The 19,671-nt window shown below is 47.7% G+C and overlaps 2 protein-coding genes across 4 annotated transcripts in view; one reads left to right on the top strand and one right to left on the bottom strand.

The window, feature by feature from the left end:
- Positions 1 to 917: 917 nt before the first annotated feature.
- On the bottom strand, positions 918 to 12,863 carry LOC149972648 (4-hydroxyphenylpyruvate dioxygenase-like protein). Of its 2 annotated transcripts, none has more exons than XM_090217819.1 (5): positions 12,497 to 12,863; positions 7,168 to 7,334; positions 3,344 to 3,495; positions 1,979 to 2,115; positions 918 to 1,389 (listed from the first exon to the last, which is right to left on the bottom strand). In XM_090217819.1, exons 1-5 carry the CDS (start codon positions 12,592 to 12,594, stop codon positions 1,197 to 1,199), a joined length of 747 nt encoding a protein of 248 aa, XP_090073945.1. In that variant the 5' UTR covers positions 12,595 to 12,863; the 3' UTR covers positions 918 to 1,196. The 2 variants fall into 2 exon arrangements, with proteins under 2 accessions (XP_090073945.1, XP_090073944.1); XM_090217818.1 differs by lacking the exon at positions 12,497 to 12,863 and adding an exon at positions 7,737 to 9,038.
- A 914-nt stretch (positions 12,864 to 13,777) lies between these two features.
- Positions 13,778 to 19,671, top strand: part of LOC110510773 (ubiquitin thioesterase ZRANB1) — a 51,665-nt gene continuing 45,771 nt past the window's right edge. Inside the window, exons 1-2 of one of the 2 annotated variants that reach the window (XM_090217816.1) lie at positions 13,778 to 14,054; positions 14,848 to 15,886. In XM_090217816.1, the coding sequence (XP_090073942.1) occupies positions 14,911 to 15,886 (976 nt within the window). In that variant the 5' untranslated portion in view covers positions 13,778 to 14,054; positions 14,848 to 14,910. Of the gene's footprint in view, positions 14,648 to 14,847; positions 15,887 to 19,671 lie in introns of both variants that reach the window. The other variant, XM_090217817.1, reaches the window with a different exon arrangement.

Genomic DNA, 19,671 nt, shown 5'->3' with positions numbered 1-19,671 from the left:
TGACATACCCAAATCTAAATGTAGCTCGGGACCTGAAGCAAGGGCAGTGTCGAGTGCGATTGAGATTGCGTCATCCGTGTGGATCTGTCGTGGCGGTATGCGAATTGGAATGGGGCTCGGGTTTCCGGCGTGATGGTGTTGATGTGAGCCATGATCATGTGAAATTAGATATTCAAATGCATGTCATCTATGCACTTAAATAGCGAATGGAGGACGCTTTTCCCTGTGGTTCATTTTCATGCCAGCCAGGTTGGCAATGCTCCTGTTATAAAGAGAAGCAATGTGCTTAATATTAGGAAAGTTGAGGACTAAATATAGTAGGCCTAGCCTATAGAAAGCTGATGGGATCCTCCTCTTTTTAGTAGAGGCCACCACTCTGTTCTCACGCAATTGCATAGCCTATAAAAATGTTGCGCAACATGAACTTTAATGTTTGATTAGATTTTCCACAACATTTGCATTGATGTCAGAGAGATTAGAGACAGAATGCTGAGTACCAAAGTTAGCAAGTTACTAATGACCATCAGCTTAACGGTCACATTGAACTTGACCGCCGTTGTGGAGGTAATTTGGTCACCGTAACAGCCCTATAACCCACCGGTTGGAAGTTCACTGAGGCATCGCAAGGACAGCAGCGAAGAGGTGAAATGAGAATGGGAGCAGCAACTAGCTGGTTTTCCCACCACCAAAGACCTCCTTCAAGACGATTGGACAAGAGATCCTCATGAAGCTGGTTGAGTGAACGCCAAGAGTGTGGAAAACTGTAAAAGAAAATGGAGGCTACTTTGATGTGTTATTTTATAGTTGTGATGTCTTCACTATTATACTACAACGTAGAAAATAGTACAAATAAAGAAAACTCAACTTCTGACTGGAACTGTAGCCCCGAGGTATAATATTCTGCCCACATGAATTCATTTGTAGTCATACATGATTTAATGAAAAATCATTAAACATACATATTTAATAACAGACTCATAAACACAATCATTCAATCATGCTTCCCCGGTGCGCCACAGCTTCCCCGGCGCTCCACAGCTTCCCCGGCGCTCCACAGCTTCCCCGGCGCTCCACAGCTTCCCCGGGAAACTCCGTGTATTTTAGCCTCACACAGACGAAAGAGTAGCGGAGGAAGGAGTTCGCTGCAGAGTTCGCTGTAAAACGTTACGCGCTGTGGCAGTGCTTCGGCTCTGGGGTTATGTTCTGTGAGTCGTGTTCTCTCCTTGTGCCTCAGTCTCTGCCCTCTCTGTGTCCATGTATGCCTGGACAGACCTCCACAGGGCTTGGATGTTCCCCTCTCCGAACCCTGACGCACCTCTCCTCTCGATTAGCTCCAGGAAGAAGGTGTCCTCTGAGAAGATGGGCTGGGTGAACGCCTGGAGCAGGTATCTGTTTAGAGGGAATGAGAAGATGGGCTTGGTGAATGCCTGGAGCAGGTATCTGTTTAGAGGGAACGAGAAGATGGGCTTGGTGAACGCCTGAAGCAGGTATCTGTTTAGAGGGAATGAGAAGATGGGCTTGGTGAACGCCTGGAGCAGGTATCTGTTTAGAGGGAATGAGAAGATGGGCTTGGTGAACGCCTGAAGCAGGTATCTGTTTAGAGGGAATGAGAAGATGGGCTTGGTGAACGCCTGGAGCAGGTATCTGTTTGGAGGGAATGAGAAGAGAGGAAAACATAGGTTCGATATATTGGGTAGCTTCGACCTCAGTCAGTCAGTAAAAGGACACTGGGTGTCTCACTTCCTTGAAGGTGGTTTCTGATCATCATTAGAAAACATTTATACTCTGACTGACCGGTCTCTACACTCTGACCTCTACACTCTGACCTCTACACTCTGACCTCTACACTCTGTGATGAAGCAGAGCAGTAGGCATACTGCGGTCTCACCAGAGCTGAAATAAAGTACTATATTGAAAACCCACAACAGTCTTTAAGGAACACTAGCATTTGATACCTACAGGCTAATGAATCTGGTACCTTTTCTTCTGCGTGTCCGTAGTCTGACAGGACGGGTCAGTCTGGACCTGGCGCAGGTCTGTGTCCAGGAGGATGCTGTGCTGAGACAGCATCTGGGGGTCGTAACCTGCGTCCTCCATCTCCTGCTGCTTACCCACCTGCCACAGGACAGACACAGTGGTAGTAGACATAACGTTCGACTTCCTGCCACAGGACAGACACAGGGGTCAACGAGCACAGTGGTAGTAGACATAACGTTCGACTTCCTGCCACAGGACAGACACAGGGGTCAACGAGCACAGTGGTAGTAGACATAACGTTCGACTTCCTGCCACAGGACAGACACAAGGGTCAACGAGCACAGTGGTAGTAGACATAACGTTTGACTTCCTGCCACAGGAGAGACACGGGGGTCAACGAGCACAGTGGTAGTAGACGTAACGTTCGACTTCCTGCCACAGGAGAGACACAGGGGTCAACGAGCACAGTGGTAGTAGACGTAACGTTCGACTTCCTGCCACAGGACAGACACAGGGGTCAACGAGCACAGTGGTAGTAGACGTAACTACGTCGTCCGTTGTGCAGTCGGCTGCGACGGACGGACGCGCGTGAGAGACGGACGGACGCGCGTGAGAGACGGACGGACGGACGCGCGAGAGATGGACGGACGCTTGAGAGATGGAAGGACGGACGGACGCGCGAGAGACGGACGGACGCGTGAGAGACGGACGGACGGACGCACGTGAGAGACGGACGCGAGAGACGGACGGACGCGCGTGAGAGACGGACGGACGGACGCGCGAGAGACGGACGGACGCGCGTGAGAGACGGACGGACGCGCGTGAGAGACGGACGGACGAACGGACGCGTGAGAGACGGACGGACGGACGCGCGAGAGACGGACGGACGGACGCACGAGAGACGGACGGACGCGTGAGAGATGGACGGACGCGTGAGAGACGGACGGAAGGACGGACGCGCGTGAGAGACGGACGGAAGGACGGATGCGCGTGAGAGACGGACGGAAGGACGGACGCGCGTGAGAGACGGAAGGACGGACGGCGTGAGAGACGGAAGGACGGACGCGCGTGAGATACGGAAGGACGGACGCGCGTGAGAGACGGAAGGACGGACGCGCGTGAGACGGACGGACGGACACGCGAGAGACGGACGGACATGGGTGAAGGAGATTGTAGATTATGAAAAGTGCTATAAAAAGTTAAATAAATGTATAATTATTAGGTGCAATCAATATGGTAGTAGCTACAATCTGCTCTCTGATTGGCTAAGGGGAAGTTTCACCATATTGCTTATACCAATCAAATCCTCTAGGGGTTCCATTTTGGGATGAGCCATTGGGTGCCAAGGTGACCGAGTGAGACAAACCTCGGTGTAGTAGGCAGGAGGAGGAGAGAAGAAGTGGACTCCTGCCTGGCCCATGGTCTGTGCTGTGGACACTATGTCCTGTGTGTACAGTCCAATGTGCTGGATCCCTGGGCCTCCGTGCTGCTCCAGAAAGGTGTCCACCTGGTTACTGCCTGAAACAGACACCATTCAGACAGAGACAGACACCATTCAGACAGAGACAGACACCATTCATTACAGCCAAGGACCCATCACTAACATCAGAGCCAATGACCCATCACTAACATTACAGCCAAGGACCCATCACTAACATTACAGCCAAGGACCCATCACTAACATCACAGCCAAGGACCCATCACTAACATCACAGCCAAGGGCCCATCACTAACATCACAGCCAAGGACCCATCACTAACATTACAGCCAAGGACCCATCACAGCCAAGGACCCATCACAAACATCACAGCCAAGGACCCATCACAGCCAAGGACCCATCACTAACATTACAGCCAAGGTCCCATCACTAACATTACAGCCAAGGACCCATCACTAACATTACAGCCAAGGACCCATCACTAACATTACAGCCAAGGACCCATCACTAACATTACAGCCAAGGACCCATCACTAACATTACAGCCAAGGACCCATCACAGCCAAGGACCTATCACTAACATTACAGTCAAGAACCCATCACTAACATTACAGCCAAGGACCCATCACAGCCAAGGACCCATCACTGCCAAGGACCCATCACTGCCAAGGACTCATCACTAACATCACAGCGAAGGACCCATTACTAACATTACAGGCAAGGACCCATCACTAACATCAGAGCCAAGGACCCATCACTAACATTACAGCCAAAGTCCCATCACTAACATCAGAGCCAAGGACCCATCACTAACATTACAGCCAAGGTCCCATCACTAACATTACAGCCAAGGTCCCATCACTAACATTACAGCCAAGGACCCATCACTAACATCACAGCCAAGGACCCATCACAGCCAAGGACCCATCACTAACATCACAGCCAAGGACCCATCACTAACATTACAGCCAAGGACCCATCACTAACATTACAGCCAAGGACCCATCACTAACATCAGAGCCAATGACCCATCACTAACATTACAGCCAAGGACCCATCACTAACATTACAGCCAAGGACCCATCACTAACATTACAGCCAAGGACCCATCACTAACATTACAGCCAAGGACCCATCACTAACATTACAGCCAAGGACCCATCACTAACATTACAGCCAAGGAAAGAACGACGTTTAAGCTACATTTGATTGGTTTCTTTGTTGTCAAAGACAACTCGGAGTACACGGCTAGTAAAAATAAATAAATGCTGAGGTTTAATGAAATAGTCTACCAACAGGAGAGCAGGACAAACGGCATAGCTAAACCCCCGACAAACTTACCATCAAGCCCAAGCAGCCTGAAGCAGCATAGCTAAACCCCCCAACAACCTTACCATCAAGCCCAAGCAGCATAGCTAAACCCCCCAACTACTTTACCATCAAGCCCAAGCAGCCTGAAGCAGCATAGCTAAACCCCCGACAACTTTACCATCAAGCCCAAGCAGCCTGAAGCAGCATAGCTAAACCCCCGACAACTTTACCATCAAGCCCAAGCAGCATAGCTAAACCCCTAACAACTTTACCATCAAGCCCAAGCAGCCTGAAGCAGCATAGCTAAACCCCCGACAACTTTACCATCAAGCCCAAGCAGCCTGAAGCAGCATAGCTAAACCCCCGACAACTTTACCATCAAGCCCAAGCAGCCTGAAGCAGCATAGCTAAACCCCCAACTACTTTACCATCAAGCCCAAGCAGCCTCATAGCTAAACCCCCAAAAACCTTACCATCAAGCCCAAGCAGCCTGAAGCAGCATAGCTAAACCCCCAACAACTTTACCATCAAGCCCAAGCAGCATAGCTAAACCCCCCAACAACCTTACCATCAAGCCCAAGCAGCCTGAAGCAGCATAGCTAAACCCCCCAACAACTTTACCATCAAGCACAAGCAGCCTGAAGCAGCATAGCTAAACCCCCAACAACTTTACCATCAAGCACAAGCAGCCTGAAGCAGCATAGCTAAACCCCCCAACAACCTTACCATCAAGCCCAAGCAGCCTGAAGCAGCATAGCTAAACCCCCCAACAACCTCACCATCAAGCCCAAGCAGCCTGAAGCAGCATAGCTAAACCCCCCAACAACTTTACCATCAAGCCCAAGCAGCCTGAAGCAGCATAGCTAAACCCTCCAACAACCTTACCATCAAGCCCAAGCAGCCTGAAGCAGCATAGCTAAACCCCCCAACAACTTTACCATCAAGCCCAAGCAGCCTGAAGCAGCATAGCTAAACCCGCCAACAACCTTACCATCAAGCCCAAGCAGCCTGAAGCAGCATAGCTAAACCCCCCAACAACCTTACCATCAAGCCCAAGCAGCCTGAAGCAGCATAGCTAAACCCCCCAACAACCTTACCATCAAGCCCAAGCAGCCTGAAGCAGCATAGCTAAACCCCCCAACAACCTTACCATCAAGCCCAAGCAGCCTGAAGCAGCATAGCTAAACCCCCCAACAACCTTACCATCAAGCCCAAGCAGCCTGAAGCAGCATAGCTAAACCCCCCAACAACCTTACCATCAAGCCCAAGCAGCCTGAAGCAGCATAGCTAAACCCCCCAACTACTTTACCATCAAGCCCAAATGAAACAAAAATAGATTGACTTGTGCTGCCACTTTAGGTGTTCTTGTATTTATTTAGGTTGACGTTGTAAATGTTAATCTGTTGAAAATGTTAACATGTGCGCAGTGCTCAGGGTGTAGGCCACAGATTTACACTAGTAGTGAACAGATCATCCTGCAGGGGGCGCTGTCCTCATCCTCCAGCCATCTATTTAAGTCCTTTAGAATACCTTCTCATCCAGAGAGATATAGGCCTGTGTAACCGAGGTGAAACGGCTAGCTAGTTAGCGGTGGTGCGGCGCTAATAGCAAGGTAGCCTAGTGGTTAGAGCGTTGGACTAGTAACCGGAAGGTTTCAAGTTCAAATCCCCTGAGCTGACAAGGTACAAATCTGTCGTTCTGCCCCTGAACAGGCAGTTAACCCACTGTTCCTAGGCCGTCATTGAAAATAAGAATTTGTTCTTAACTGACTTGCCTGGTTAAATAAAGCTAATATATATATATATATATATATATATATATAGCGTTTCAATCTGTGACATCACTCGCTCTGAGAGACCTTGAAGTAGTCGTTTCCCCTTTGCTCGGCAAGGGCCGCGGACTTTGTGGCGCGACAGGTAACGATGCTTTGTGGGTGTCAGTTGTCGATGTGTGCAGAGGGTCCCTGGTTCGAGTCCAGGTAGGGACGACGAGTGGGACGGAAGCGAAAACTGTTACACCTACAGTCAGAACATTTAACTACAATTAGACAATACAACCACATATCACAGTCGCAATATTATATTATTTGTAATAGTTCTTAAACATAATAACCTACATATTTCTGCGCACGGGACCGGACGGACTTTTATCAGGAAGGGACCGGACGGACTTTTATCAGGAAGGGACAGGACAGTTCTGGGGTTATAGAACTGTTGCCGGATCAGAACAGTACAGGGGGACATTTTTTGTTGTTGACAGGACTGAATGTTCATTCCCGTGTCAACCTCTACTCCTAACCTCCTCAAATCCTATTAAAAGATGAGGGACCTTTGACCTTTTCTTCCAAAACAGGTGAGAAAGAGGAAGAGAGAGGATTTGAGGAAGCACGGGAAAAAAAAAACATTTTAAGAAATTAGCGGTATAACTCTGAAAGTGACGACCTTGGTCAGGCAGCGACTCCGCGATGACAAACTTGCAGTCCGGTTGTTGGTCATCTGTGAAGGGAAGCTTGATTCCGGTCTGGCTGCATTTCCAGTACTCCATGGCTGTGAGACGCAGTCCAATGCCCTCCGTGTTCAGAACATAGCCCTCGTCTACATCCTCATTACTAAGGGAAACAGACAGAGTACATTTATTTATTGTCCCAGGTGGGACATTTGTAAAAAGATGGGGGAAAAAAACACTTACAGAAAGAGCATCTATTTGTCTTCATTGTTAATCCCATAGACATGCTATTTAATTAGTATTAAAAATGCCTAATTATAGGGTTTATCCTTATAGCGTAGCCTGGGTACCAAACCCAGTTTGTGCTATCATTCCACATGTTTGGCTTATGACACAGAGTGGCGTGACAGCACTAACAGGTCTGGTGTCCAACCCAAGCAAAAAAAAATAATTCTATACTCACAATAACTTTCATATCACATGATCAATAATCATCATCATCTAACAATTCATTATTTTCAAATTGCAGAATCATTACATAAAAATAAATAAAAAGCCACTTAACCTGTTAATGAAGAACCTGTGGAAGCCAAAGTGCCTCTCATACCAGCTCATCACTTGCGGTGTGCACCGTTTCGGACAAACATAGGTGATGTGATCAAAATGAGTGACTGGACAGGAAGACTCCGTACTATTAGACAACGGTGTGCCGTTTTCCGTTACGTTTTCAACATCCTGAAACCCAGGTAAGAAACTCCCCTTGTATTTACTCGTGTCAATGAGCGTGTGGTTCACATTTCCCATGATTGATTTGACGACTGAATAGGTGACAATCCCTTTCTCGTCACACACCTCTGTCGGAGGCACCAAGAAATCGCAGCCAAGGTTGCGAAGGGACTTGAATGACCTTTCCACGTCTTCTACTTCGAAACAGACGTTAGACGCGGTGTCGACGGAATAGTGTGGGTTGACATCGTAGAGACATTTCGGATCCTTGTCGTTCTTTATCCCGGTTTGAATGTTGTTCGTCCATCCCGGTTCCGATTCTGAAGGAGAAATACCTCTCTTGCTCGATAGTGTTACTCCATTCAATGGTCTTTCATTGACGACGAAAACTGCCGCTCCTTTCCTGAAAGCCAACTGTTTTGACTTCTCCGTCAACCTCGCAACAAATAAATTAAACTTAAATTTAGAAACAAGTTCATACGCTATTTTATCCACGTTTGTAACGTGAAGTGAAATGTGGTGTAACCGGCTCAAGGAGGCTGCCATCTTGTTATGATGGTAGGCTGGCGTGTGTGTCACCGAAAATAAAAATACTTTATATAGGATCCAGTTTGACAATTAATGCTGATACAATGCTAAATATAAATAACCCCCGCTTAAATAAAAAGAACCAATCACTGTGTGTCTGACTGGGCCAGGCGAGTGTCGCTGCCGTTGGGCATTACATCTGTCAGTCTCTCTCCCAGCCAATGAGATTTGGTCCAGTCCGTTCTAACTTCCGCTGGGGCCCCCAGCTTCCCATCTCTGTTTCGTGGTGACATCTGGATGTATACATCTGGATGTATATAAAAATAACAAATTATTCAAACGTTGAACTCATTGTTATGCATGAATGGTTATGATAACTGACTAGTTAGTACTTAGCATTAACAAACTGGAGACTAACCACCAATGTAGACCATGTCTTGCGCAAGGATTTAATGACGGAAACAAAACCTACGACCGGTCTGAGTCAAAAAGTCCAGGGCCATTTTTCATTCCCAGTCCGTCCCTGCTCAGAGCAGTCCTCTCTCAGGGTCTCTATGCGTTCCCCTGCTCAGACGTTGCATGCATCAACCAACAGCTCCTGAATAGGTATGTTACATATCAGCTGACCAGTGATCAGATCTTACAGCTCCTAGATAGGTATGTTACATATCAGCTGACCAGTAACCAGATCATATACTCTAATATAGTAATCTGATGCCCGACTGCACAGTCAATGAGGTGGCACGCAACCATTGGTTGATGCAATGCAACGCCTGCAGATCTATTTGGGTAGGATCTCGACCACCACTTCCTCCCAAAACAGCCCTAGAGCTCTACCCCATTCTTGGAGCATGCAGGTCCCTAGTCTAGTCATGTGACGTGTTTCCTGGGAAAGCAGAGGGAGAAAGATAAAATGTTTAGTTGAAACTGAACCAAAACCATTGTACTAATTAATCCACAAAGCCGTCAAGGTTTTATGCCCTTTAAAACAGCCCTTTCACCCTTCAATGGACTGATTTTGGACAGGGCATCTGTCTGTATTCACTCTCACATTTCTTCTCCTCTCCTCTCCTCACTCTCACCCCTCGTTCCTCTTCTCCTCTCATCTCTTGTTCCTCATCTCCTCTCTTCACACTCTCCCTCATTCCTCTTCTCCTCTCATCTCTTGTTCCTCATCTCCTCTCTTCACACTCTCCCTCATTCCTCTTCTCCTCTCATCTCTTGTTCCTCATCTCCTCTCTTCACACTCTCCCTCATTCCTCCAATCCTCCAATTGTTGTGCTGTGTTCACTTTTACAGGAAGGTGGTCGCGGCGGCCCTTCTTTTTGCCATCGCACCTTGTCATCGAAGTCTGGCATTCTCTGGATTTATAGTGCTTTCAAGACAACTGGGAACTCTATTATGACGTCAGTGATCTTCAGGTTGGAGTTCTAGAAGGAGGCTCGAGTTCTCGACTTGGAATTCCGATTTGAATGACCGTTCACAACGTATTTTCACAGTGGGAGCGTGTTTTTTTTTCAGAGTTCCCAGTTGTCTTGAACTCACTAAAGTCTGAGATTTCCCAGTTCCGAGTTTCCAATTGTTTTGAATGCGTCAGAAGTCAAACTGGATTGACAGCGTGGCCAATGTAGTCAACCTTTTCTGGCCCATGGGTGTTGCACGTGAATGTTTATCCTTTTAAGATTGGAAAAGAGACTCTTAAACCCAGACGTAGACCACACACCCTCTCCACTGAATAGCAGGCTAGTGATTGCTTTGTAACGCTTGCAGTTAGCCACGGATTCCTTCCAAACCACTCAATGTTGAATTTGAGATTTCCAACTTGTTGTGTAATGTTCATGTCCAATGTCCGATGAGCACCGATTAGGTTTTATCTAGACTTTCTCTTCATATGATGGAGTTTCTTCACGAGTTCCCAGTTGTCTTGAACTCACTGAAGTCAGATTTTGCAGGTCCGAGTGAAGTTGTATTGGGTGTGACATAAATCATGCTTCAATAACAGCATGGCCAATGTTGAATTTTTTATCATTTTCAGCTTGGAAAAGAGACCCTTAATCCCAGAATTGAGACAAGACAGCCACTCCACTGAATAGCAGGCTAGTGATTGCTTTGCAATGCTTGCAGTTAGTCACTGATTCCTTCAAAACCTTGTTGAATTTGCGATTTCCAACTTGTGTAATGTTTATGTCCAATGCACGATGAGCACCGAAATGCCTATAATTTCTTATTTCTCTTCATATGACAAGGATTGAAAAGGATGTGCCAGTAGATAGTTGACTTGATTCATGATGATGGCTGCTAGCTAAGATTTTGAAAGTATGATGTTGACATGATCAGTCCAATCAAAGCTGCGGTAGATATAACATGATTTGACATCATTTTATCTGTGGCCAATGACCTTGAGCCTTCTTGGATGGGCACCTCTAATGTAACTCAGCAGTACCAAAGGGGCTTGAATTTTTGAGCTCTCCCTGTGGATTTGGCGGTGACGTAGTGTCCCCATGAGTGACAGAACACTGAGCCAATCACGGCGCAACTAGAGAACATTACCAACCCCTTTGCTCTGTATTTTCCACCCGCTGCAGAATGCTGTAGTAGCCATGCTGGTTAAGTGTGCCTTGAATTCAAAATAAATCACAGACAGTGTCACCAGCATAGCACCCCCACACCATCACACCTCCTCCTCCATGCTTCACGGTGGGAACCACACATGCAGAGATCATCCGTTCACCTACTCTGTGTCTCACAAAGACACGGCGGTTGGAACAAAAAATCTCACATTTGGACTCATCAGACGAAAAGACAGATTTCCACCGGTCTAATGTTCATTGCTTGTGTTTCTTGGCCCAAGCAAGTCTCTTCTTCTGATTGGTCTCCTATATAGTAGTGGTTTCTTTGCAGCAATTGGACCATGAAGGCCTGATTCATGCAGTCTCCTCTGAACAGTTGACGTTGAGATGTGTCTGTTACTAGCATTTATTTGGGCTGCAATTACAGAGGCTGGTAACTCTAATGAATTTATCCTCCACGGCAGAGGTAACTCTAGGTCTTCCTTTCCTGTGGCGGTCTTCATGAGAGTCAGTTTCATCACAGCACTTCATGGTTTTTGCGAGTGCACTTGAAGAAACTTTCAAAGTTCTTGAAATTTTCCGGATTGACTGACCTTCATGCCTTAAAGTAATGATGGACTGTTTCTCTTTGCTTATTTGAGCTGTTCTTGCCATAATATGGACTTGGTCTTTTACCAAATAGGGCTATCTTCTGTATACCACCCCTACCTTGTCACAACACAACTGATTGGCTCAAATGCGTTAAGAAGGAAAGAAAGTCCACAAATGAACGTTTAACAAGGCACACCTGTTAATTGAAATGCATTCCAGGTGATTACCTCCTTACCTCCTGAAGCTAGTTGAGAGAATGCCAAGAGTGTGCAAAGCTGGCATCAAGACAAAGGGGTGGCTACATTGAAGAATCTCAAATAAAAAATATATTTTGATTTGATTAACACTTTTTTTGGTTACTACATGATTCCATATGTGTTATTTCATAGTTTTGATGTCTTCACAATTATTTTACAATGTAGAAAATATTTAAAAAATAAAGATTATTTTTTGAATGAGTAGGTGTGTCCAAACTTTGGACTGGTACTGTTTATATATATATATATATATATTTTTTTAGCTAAACAGCTGAGCATTTTGACGTGTCACAGTGGTTATTTTAGCTAAACAGCTGAGCATTTTGAAGTGTCACAGTGGTTCTTTTAGAAAAAATGTAACTTGCAAGAATATGGACATTTCCCAGAGAGGAAGTGGCGAAGCGAGAATGTTATATTGATAGGTGTGTGAATTGGACCATATTGCTGTCCTGCCTGAGCATTCAAAATGTAACAAGTACTTTTTAAGTGTCAGGGAAAATGTATGGAGTAAAAAGTACATTATTTTCATTAGGAATGTAGTGGAGTGAAAGTAAAAGTCGTAAAAAAATATAAATAGTAAAGTCAATTACAGATACACCCCCAAAATACTTAAGTACTACTTTAAAGTTGATTTACTTAATTACTTTACACACCTTTGTGTATCTGCACTCTCATTGGCTAGAATCGTCCCACCTGATCTCGCCTCCTGCCTGCCTTCCTTCCTTCCTTCTTTGAGGACATGTATTTCCATCGTTAGAGCGGTCACTTAACTATCTTATATGATCTTTGCATTTCCCCCCCCCCTCAATCTTCTTCTTCATCTCTGCCTGACTACAACCCAAAAAGGTGTATTGCCGCCACCTACCTGGTGGGGTGAAAACAAACACTTTAACGCAGAATGGGGACTGGGGGAAAGGTGAAAAACATCCTCAAAATATCTACGTACTACCAAAGTATCTGTGATACTACTCCTTCCGTCAGATTAAAACGTCTTTCCCCTCTATCTTCGTCGCAGCCAATAAAAACACAGGCGATTTTTTCTTATGGCCTAGGCATTCGGAGAGGAGAGACCTCTGAGCTTCTCAGCCAATGGTTTTTGAGGAGGCGAGGAGAAATGACGCAAGGGGAGAACATCAATTGCTTGATCCTCGCGTCCTCTCTCTTCTACATTTATGTCAGTTAGCAGACGCTCTTTTCCCGAGCGACTTACAGTAGTGAGTGGATACATTTTCATTTTTATTTTTTCGTACTGGGCCCCGTGGGAATTGAACCCACAACCCTGAGGTTTCAAACGCCATGCTCTACCAACTGCACACGGGACCTTCACTTCTCACCCCCTTCTCGAAACCCATTGGATGACAAAACCAGACGTCCCGCCCCTCTGACCTTGTCCTCCAATGGGTTTTGAGAAGGAGGCGAGGAGAGAGTGGATTACAAGGAGAATGCTATTGAGACTCTCCAAAGGAATTGCAATTGTGATATTACCTAGGGGTCTTTTCCGAGATGCGGTTCATTTGGCTACGTTCAGCTAAAATTACCGTTCATTTGGCTCATAAACGGCACTTCGTTCAGTAGGTATAGTGCTTAAAAATGAAGCTACCTAAAACCGTTAAAAAAAAGTACAAATCTTCAATGTAAAGCCCAAAAAGTTGCCCGACGTCATGTCAGATCCTGACATATGACTTCAAATACATTTCACCTGACCAAATGATGTAGATGCCCTGCAAAATAAATGGAGAAACAAGCACTGCAAAAAAAATGCGTGTGGTGTGGAACAGAATGAGTATCCTCACAAACGATTGTTCTTGTGGTGAAGAATTACTATCTTCAGATACTTTTTTTGGTATAATTTATCTGCAGTTAAAAATCGTCGTAACAGTAAGCAAATGAGAGAGTCAAATGAACCGACCTTTCACAAATGCAATTCGGTTCCCGTCGTTCATCAAAAAAGGATCCGTTCACAACAACAAAAAAAGAACCGATCGTTGTTGTTCGCGAACGATTCATCCCCACTAACCATGGAGTCCGGATTCACAACATGATATAAAGAGCGAAACGGAAGGGAGCTTTACACTATAACACAGTCCCCTTTTTATTTATTTTTCTCCCATATAGTTTACAGTGGGCAAAGATAAACATGTGAGAGAGAAAAAGGAGGGTAAAGAAATCCACTGGAAGAACGGACTAGAAAGGCAGGACTGAACGATTCAGGTTTGTTATGTTGTCTGGACCAAGGAGGAGGAAAAGTACACAGGGAAAGATACGATTCATCAATGAGTTAGGTAGCTAGGTAACTAGGTGACTATAGTTTTAGTAGCTAATGACAACGATCAATTGATCGACGACAAAAGACAATGTTGTTCATTATTGAGTATAATAGGATTAGCTAGCTAGTAGCTAACGTTAGCTAATGTTAATAGATTGGCAAAGCTAGCTAGCAAGCTAACCGTCCGCTAACTAGCTAGCGTAGCTAACTAGTTAGTTAACATCGAACAATATTCTTTTTCAAAACGGGGGACGTTGAGGGGGGTGTTTATTTCAATATTTCACCCCCGACACAGACGGTAAAACAACAACAACATGGCTGTCCGTGTTTCAAACCCCGACAGGTGGTGTCTCCGTAACAAAAAGCGAACTAGTTAGCATTTCGCGCTAGCTAACGTTAATGGTGGTGGGGGGGGTTTGAGTTGCTTGGCAAAGCTACAGTGTTTAGTCCAGGTACTGAAGTCTGTGGTGGGCCCCTTAGCTACTAGCTAGACAGTATGTCCTGAGTTGGGAGTGTACGGAACATGAAATTGTCCTCGGTAAGCTTTAAAAAAAAACGGAATGAAATGCAGATAAATGTGTCGTCTTTCCAAACACTTAGTATTATTATCTTATTGTCTGTTCAGCTAAAAAGGTTTACCCTATCCATATTTGTTATTTTATATATCTTTTTTTATGGTATGCAAACCATTTTTTGCTAAAGTATCCCTTACATTTCTGTGCATTTATGTCTCCGCAGACAGTGCCATACTGATCCCCTTGGTAACGGGATCAGAACCGTTTTCTTTCTACCTCGTCCGTGATGACCGAGGTGGGAGTGAAGTGGGCCTGCGACTACTGCACCTATGAGAACTGTCCGTCCGCTGTGAAGTGCACCATGTGTCGTGCACAGTGCCCCAGCAGTCCCATAATCACAAAGGAGACCTACAATAGCAGCCCCAGCAGTCTTAGTACGGAGCCTAGTTGTGGCTGGCAGGACCCTCCAAGCCCCGAGGGAAGCTGTGGTAGCCTCCTCATCTACCCAGACTCCAGTGCCAGGCCCCGTGTCAAGCCCCCCAGCATGGCTGAGAATAGCTCCAAATGGTCCTGTCAGATGTGCACCTACTTGAACTGGCCCCGTGCCATCCGCTGTACCCAGTGTCTGTGTCAGCGCCACCAGAGGACCCCATGCAGCCCCACAGAGGCCCCCCAGACATCAGGCTCCAATGTGGGCCACCGCCCAGCCCCTCCCCCCATGGACCCTTGTACAGAGGAGTACAACGACCGGAACAGACTCAACAGACTCAACACCCGAGGTGGTGGTGGTGGTGGCGGCAGTAGCAGTGGGCAGCACTGGACTTGCACGGCCTGTACTTACCAGAACTATCCCAAGACCCGGAAGTGCATTGTCTGCGACCACCCACAGCCTCAACCTAACAACCGGGAGGCTATTCCTATAGAGCTGGCTGGGCAGTCCGAGGAGTCTCCCTCCTCCACATCCTCAATCATCAATGAACAGGACAGAGACGGGGCCAGGTGGAGAGGGAGTGGGGGGAGCTGCAGTAGAGGGCTGAGCGGGGGACAGAGACAGGGACTGGGACAGAGGATGACTTCTCCACCCACCTCTAAGAAGGAGGCGGAGGTAAAGATGGACTTCCAGAGGATTGAGCTGGCGGCCGGGGCGATGGGCAGCGAAGAGGAGCAGCATCGCCGCCCGGAGAACATTGATTTCAAGAAGACCAAACAGATTAAGAACAGGATGAGGAAAACTGACTGGCTGTTCCTTAATGCTTGTGCAGGTGAGTGAGTGGCTATTATAGGATCTGAGTTAGTGTTTACTGTACATAAAGTCTTCCTGTCTGTGAATGGACATTACAGACACAAGATCACTAACTGGTCAAGCTGCAGGAGTTCACCCTGGTTGTCTCTAACTGGCCAAGCTGCAGGAGTTCACCCTGGTTGTCTCTAACTGGCCAAGCTGCAGGAGTTCACCCTGGTTGTCTCTAACTGGCCAAGCTGCAGGAGTTCACCCTGGTTGTCACTAACTGGCCAAGCTGCAGTAGTTCACCCTGGTTGTCACTAACTGGCCAAGCTGCAGTAGTTCACCCTGGTTGTCACTAACTGGCCAAGCTGCATTAGTTCACCCTGGTTGTCACTAACTGGCCAAGCTGCAGGAGTTCACCCTGGTTGTCACTAACTGGCCAAGCTGCAGTAGTTCACCCTGGTTGTCACTAACTGGCCAAGCTGCAGGAGTTCACCCTGGTTGTCACTAACTGGCCAAGCTGCAGTAGTTCACCCTGGTTGTCACTAACTGGTCAAGTTACAAAGTTATGAAGGGGGGGGGGTCTATAGTTAGATATCACAATATTATTTAGTAAGATATTATATCGATACTTTGACTCTCGTGTATCCATTTTGTGTTGTTAGCTAGCGCTAGTCGGCTGTACCTGCGCCAAACTCTGGTATTTTTAATCCTATAGGTTATTATTTTTTTACCCCCGTATAGTCGATGTCTACGCCCCTGGGGAAATCTAATTAGCACAATACAAAAATCTGTTTGTGTGTTAAGTGGTTTTGTTGTTGTTGTTGTATGGGCTGTCTCTCAATCCACAGCATCCACCAATGAAAATCTGTCTGTGTGTTAAGTGGTTTTGTTGTTGTTGTTGTATGGGCTGTCTCTCAATCCACAGCATCCACCAATGACGACCCTCCGCCTCTGCGGTGGGAGGCGGCCGAGCTACAGCGGTGTTTGTCAGACACGAGACATCCAGAAAATTTGATTTTTCTCAGGAAAACATTTGTAGCGTCCCCAATTGTTTTCGTCTACAAACTCTATGAAAAGATGAGACTCTCACGATGGTGTTCTCATGGTTTTCAGGGTGTCCGTGGGTCCTTAGGCTCAAAATGTCTTAAATTCAGTTTTCTCGGGTCTTAAATGTGACGGAGTGACTACCGTGGTTCTGTTATATTGTGCCGATGCTTAATTGATGCTACGTGAGGAGAAAAAATAAGAATATTATTGAACATAAAAAAAAATACTCAAATAATACTCTGAATATGATGTTGTAGAGAGACCTGGTCGTACGCCTGGAGAGAGACCCACACGGGCCTCTGTGTTCATGTCTGGTCGTACGCCTGGAGAGCGACCCACACGGGCCTCTGTGTTCATTTCTGGTCGTACGCCTGGAGAGAGACCCACATGGGCCTCTGTGTTCATGTCTGGTCGCACGCCTGGAGAGAGACCCACATGGGCCTCTGTGTTCATGTCTGGTCGTACGCCTGGAGAGAGACCCACACGGGCCTCTGTGTTCATGTCTGGTCGTACGCCTGGAGAGAGACCCACACGGGCCTCTGTGTTCATGTCTGGTCGTACGCCTGGAGAGAGACCCACACGGGCCTCTGTGTTCATGTCTGGTCGTACGCCTGGAGAGAGACCCACACGGGCCTCTGTGTTCATGTCTGGTCGTACGCCTGGAGAGAGACCCACACGGGCCTCTGTGTTCATGTCTGGTCGTACGCCTGGAGAGAGACCCACATGGGCCTCTGTGTTCACGTCTGGTCGCACGCCTGGAGAGAGACCCACACGGGCCTCTGTGTTCATGTCTGGTCGTACGCCTGGAGAGAGACCCACACGGGCCTCTGTGTTCATTTCTGGTCGTACGCCTGGAGAGAGACCCACATGGGCCTCTGTGTACACGTCATGTCTGGTCGCACGCCTGGAGAGCGACCCACATGGGCCTCTGTGTTCATGTCTGGACGCACGCCTGGAGAGCGACCCACATGGGCCTCTGTGTTCACGTCTGGTCGTACGCCTGGAGAGCGACCCACATGGGCCTCTGTGTACACGTCTGGTCGCACGCCTGGAGAGCGACCCACATGGGCCTCTGTGTACACGTCTGGTCGTACGCCTGGAGAGCGACCCACATGGGCCTCTGTGTTCATGTCTGGTCGCACGCCTGGAGAGCGACCCACATGGGCCTCTGTGTTCACGTCATGTCTGGTCGCACGCCTGGAGAGCGACCCACATGGGCCTCTGTGTTCACGTCATGTCTGGTCGCACGCCTGGAGAGCGACCCACATGGGCCTCTGTGTTCACGTCATGTCTGGTCGCATGCCTGGAGAGCGACCCACATGGGTCCCTGTGTTCACGTCATGTGCATGTGCCAGTATGAATCAGGCTGTTGCCAGAGGAGAGAGCCAGGTAGCCTATAGGTCTACCATTTGATATATAAGCTGAGAGCGTTTATCTCTAAGCACTACTAGGCCTTGGCTAGATTGAATGCACTTGAGTAGAGAGCTATATGTTTTGTGGATACACAAGGTGTTTGTTGGAGGAATGACTATCTAGAATGAAAATGGAGATGTGTTGCGGTTAGTGGCACATCAGCTGCATTGTTACATAATGAACACACACAGAACTACAGTATTATTAAGGAAGGGCTTAGTTAGAAGGGAATCTTGGACCCATTGAATCCCTGACTGTTTGTCCTTTGCTGTTCTGGGAGAGTCTCTGATCGTGAAAGTATTCCCTCAGGCCTGTAAGGATGAACAGCTACTTTGGCTAGGCTGGGGAGCAGACTGTGACAGAGAGGAGGAAGGCTGGGGAGCTGACTGTGAACAGAGAGGAGGAGAGGTCTGCTCTCTGTCTGGGTCCAGTGGGAGAGTGGCGACCGAGGGAGGGACAGAGTGAGCAGGAGACCGACGGGGAGAAAGAGACGGAGAGGAAGAGACGGACGGGGAGAAAGAGAAAGAGACGGACGAAGAGAAAGAGACGGACGAAGAGAAAGAGACGGACGAAGAGAAAGAGACGGACGAAGAGAAAGAGACGGACGGGGAGAAAGAGACGGACGGGGAGAAAGAGACGGACGGGGAGAAAGAGACGGACGGGGAGAAAGAGAAAGAGACGGACGGGGAGAAAGAGACGGACGGGGAGAAAGAGACGGACGGGGAGAAAGAGACGGACGGGGAGAAAGAGAAAGAGACGGACGGGGAGAAAGAGACGGACAGGGAGAAAGAGACGGACTGGGAGAAAGAGACGGACGGGGAGAAATAGACGGGCGGGGAGAAAGAGACGGGCGGGGAGAAAGAGACGGGCGGGGAGAAAGAGACGGACGGGGAGAAAGAGACGGACGGGGAGAAAGAGACGGACGGGGAGAAAGAGACGGACGGGGAGAAAGAGAAAGAGACGGACGGGGAGAAAGAGAAAGAGACGGACGGGGAGAAAGAGACGGACGGAGAGAAAGAGACGGACGGGGAGAAAGAGACGGACGGGGAGAAAGAGACGGACGGAGAGAAAGAGACGGACGGGGAGAAAGAGAAAGAGACGGACGGGGAGAAAGAGACGGACGGGGAGAAAGAGACGGACGGGGAGAAAGAGAAAGAGACGGGGAGAAAGAGAAAGAGACGGACGGGGAGAAAGAGACGGACGGGGAGAAAGAGAAAGAGACGGACGGGGAGAAAGAGACGGACGGGGAGAAAGAGACGGACGGGGAGAAAGAGACGGACGGGGAGAAAGAGACGGACGAAGAGAAAGAGACGGACGGGGAGAAAGAGACGGACGGGGAGAAAGAGACGGACGGGGAGA

The sequence above is a fragment of the Oncorhynchus mykiss genome, chromosome 23 (assembly GCF_057628025.1).
Source record: "Oncorhynchus mykiss isolate SJ-2025 chromosome 23, ASM5762802v1, whole genome shotgun sequence".
NCBI classification, from domain to species: Eukaryota; Metazoa; Chordata; class Actinopteri; order Salmoniformes; family Salmonidae; genus Oncorhynchus; species Oncorhynchus mykiss.
This window is presented reverse-complemented; position numbering and strand designations above follow the sequence as displayed.

Coding starts and splice junctions, on each gene's coding strand:
- LOC149972648 (XM_090217818.1), bottom strand. CDS start 8,443: ATGGCAGCCTCCTTGAGCCGGTTACACCACATTTCACTTCACGTTACA. Junction 7,335..7,736: donor CACAGGTTCTTCATTAACAG/GTTAAGTGGCTT, acceptor TGTTTCCCTTAG/TAATGAGGATGTAGACGAGG. Junction 2,116..3,343: donor CTCCTGCCTACTACACCGAG/GTTTGTCTCACT, acceptor GTCCTGTGGCAG/GTGGGTAAGCAGCAGGAGAT.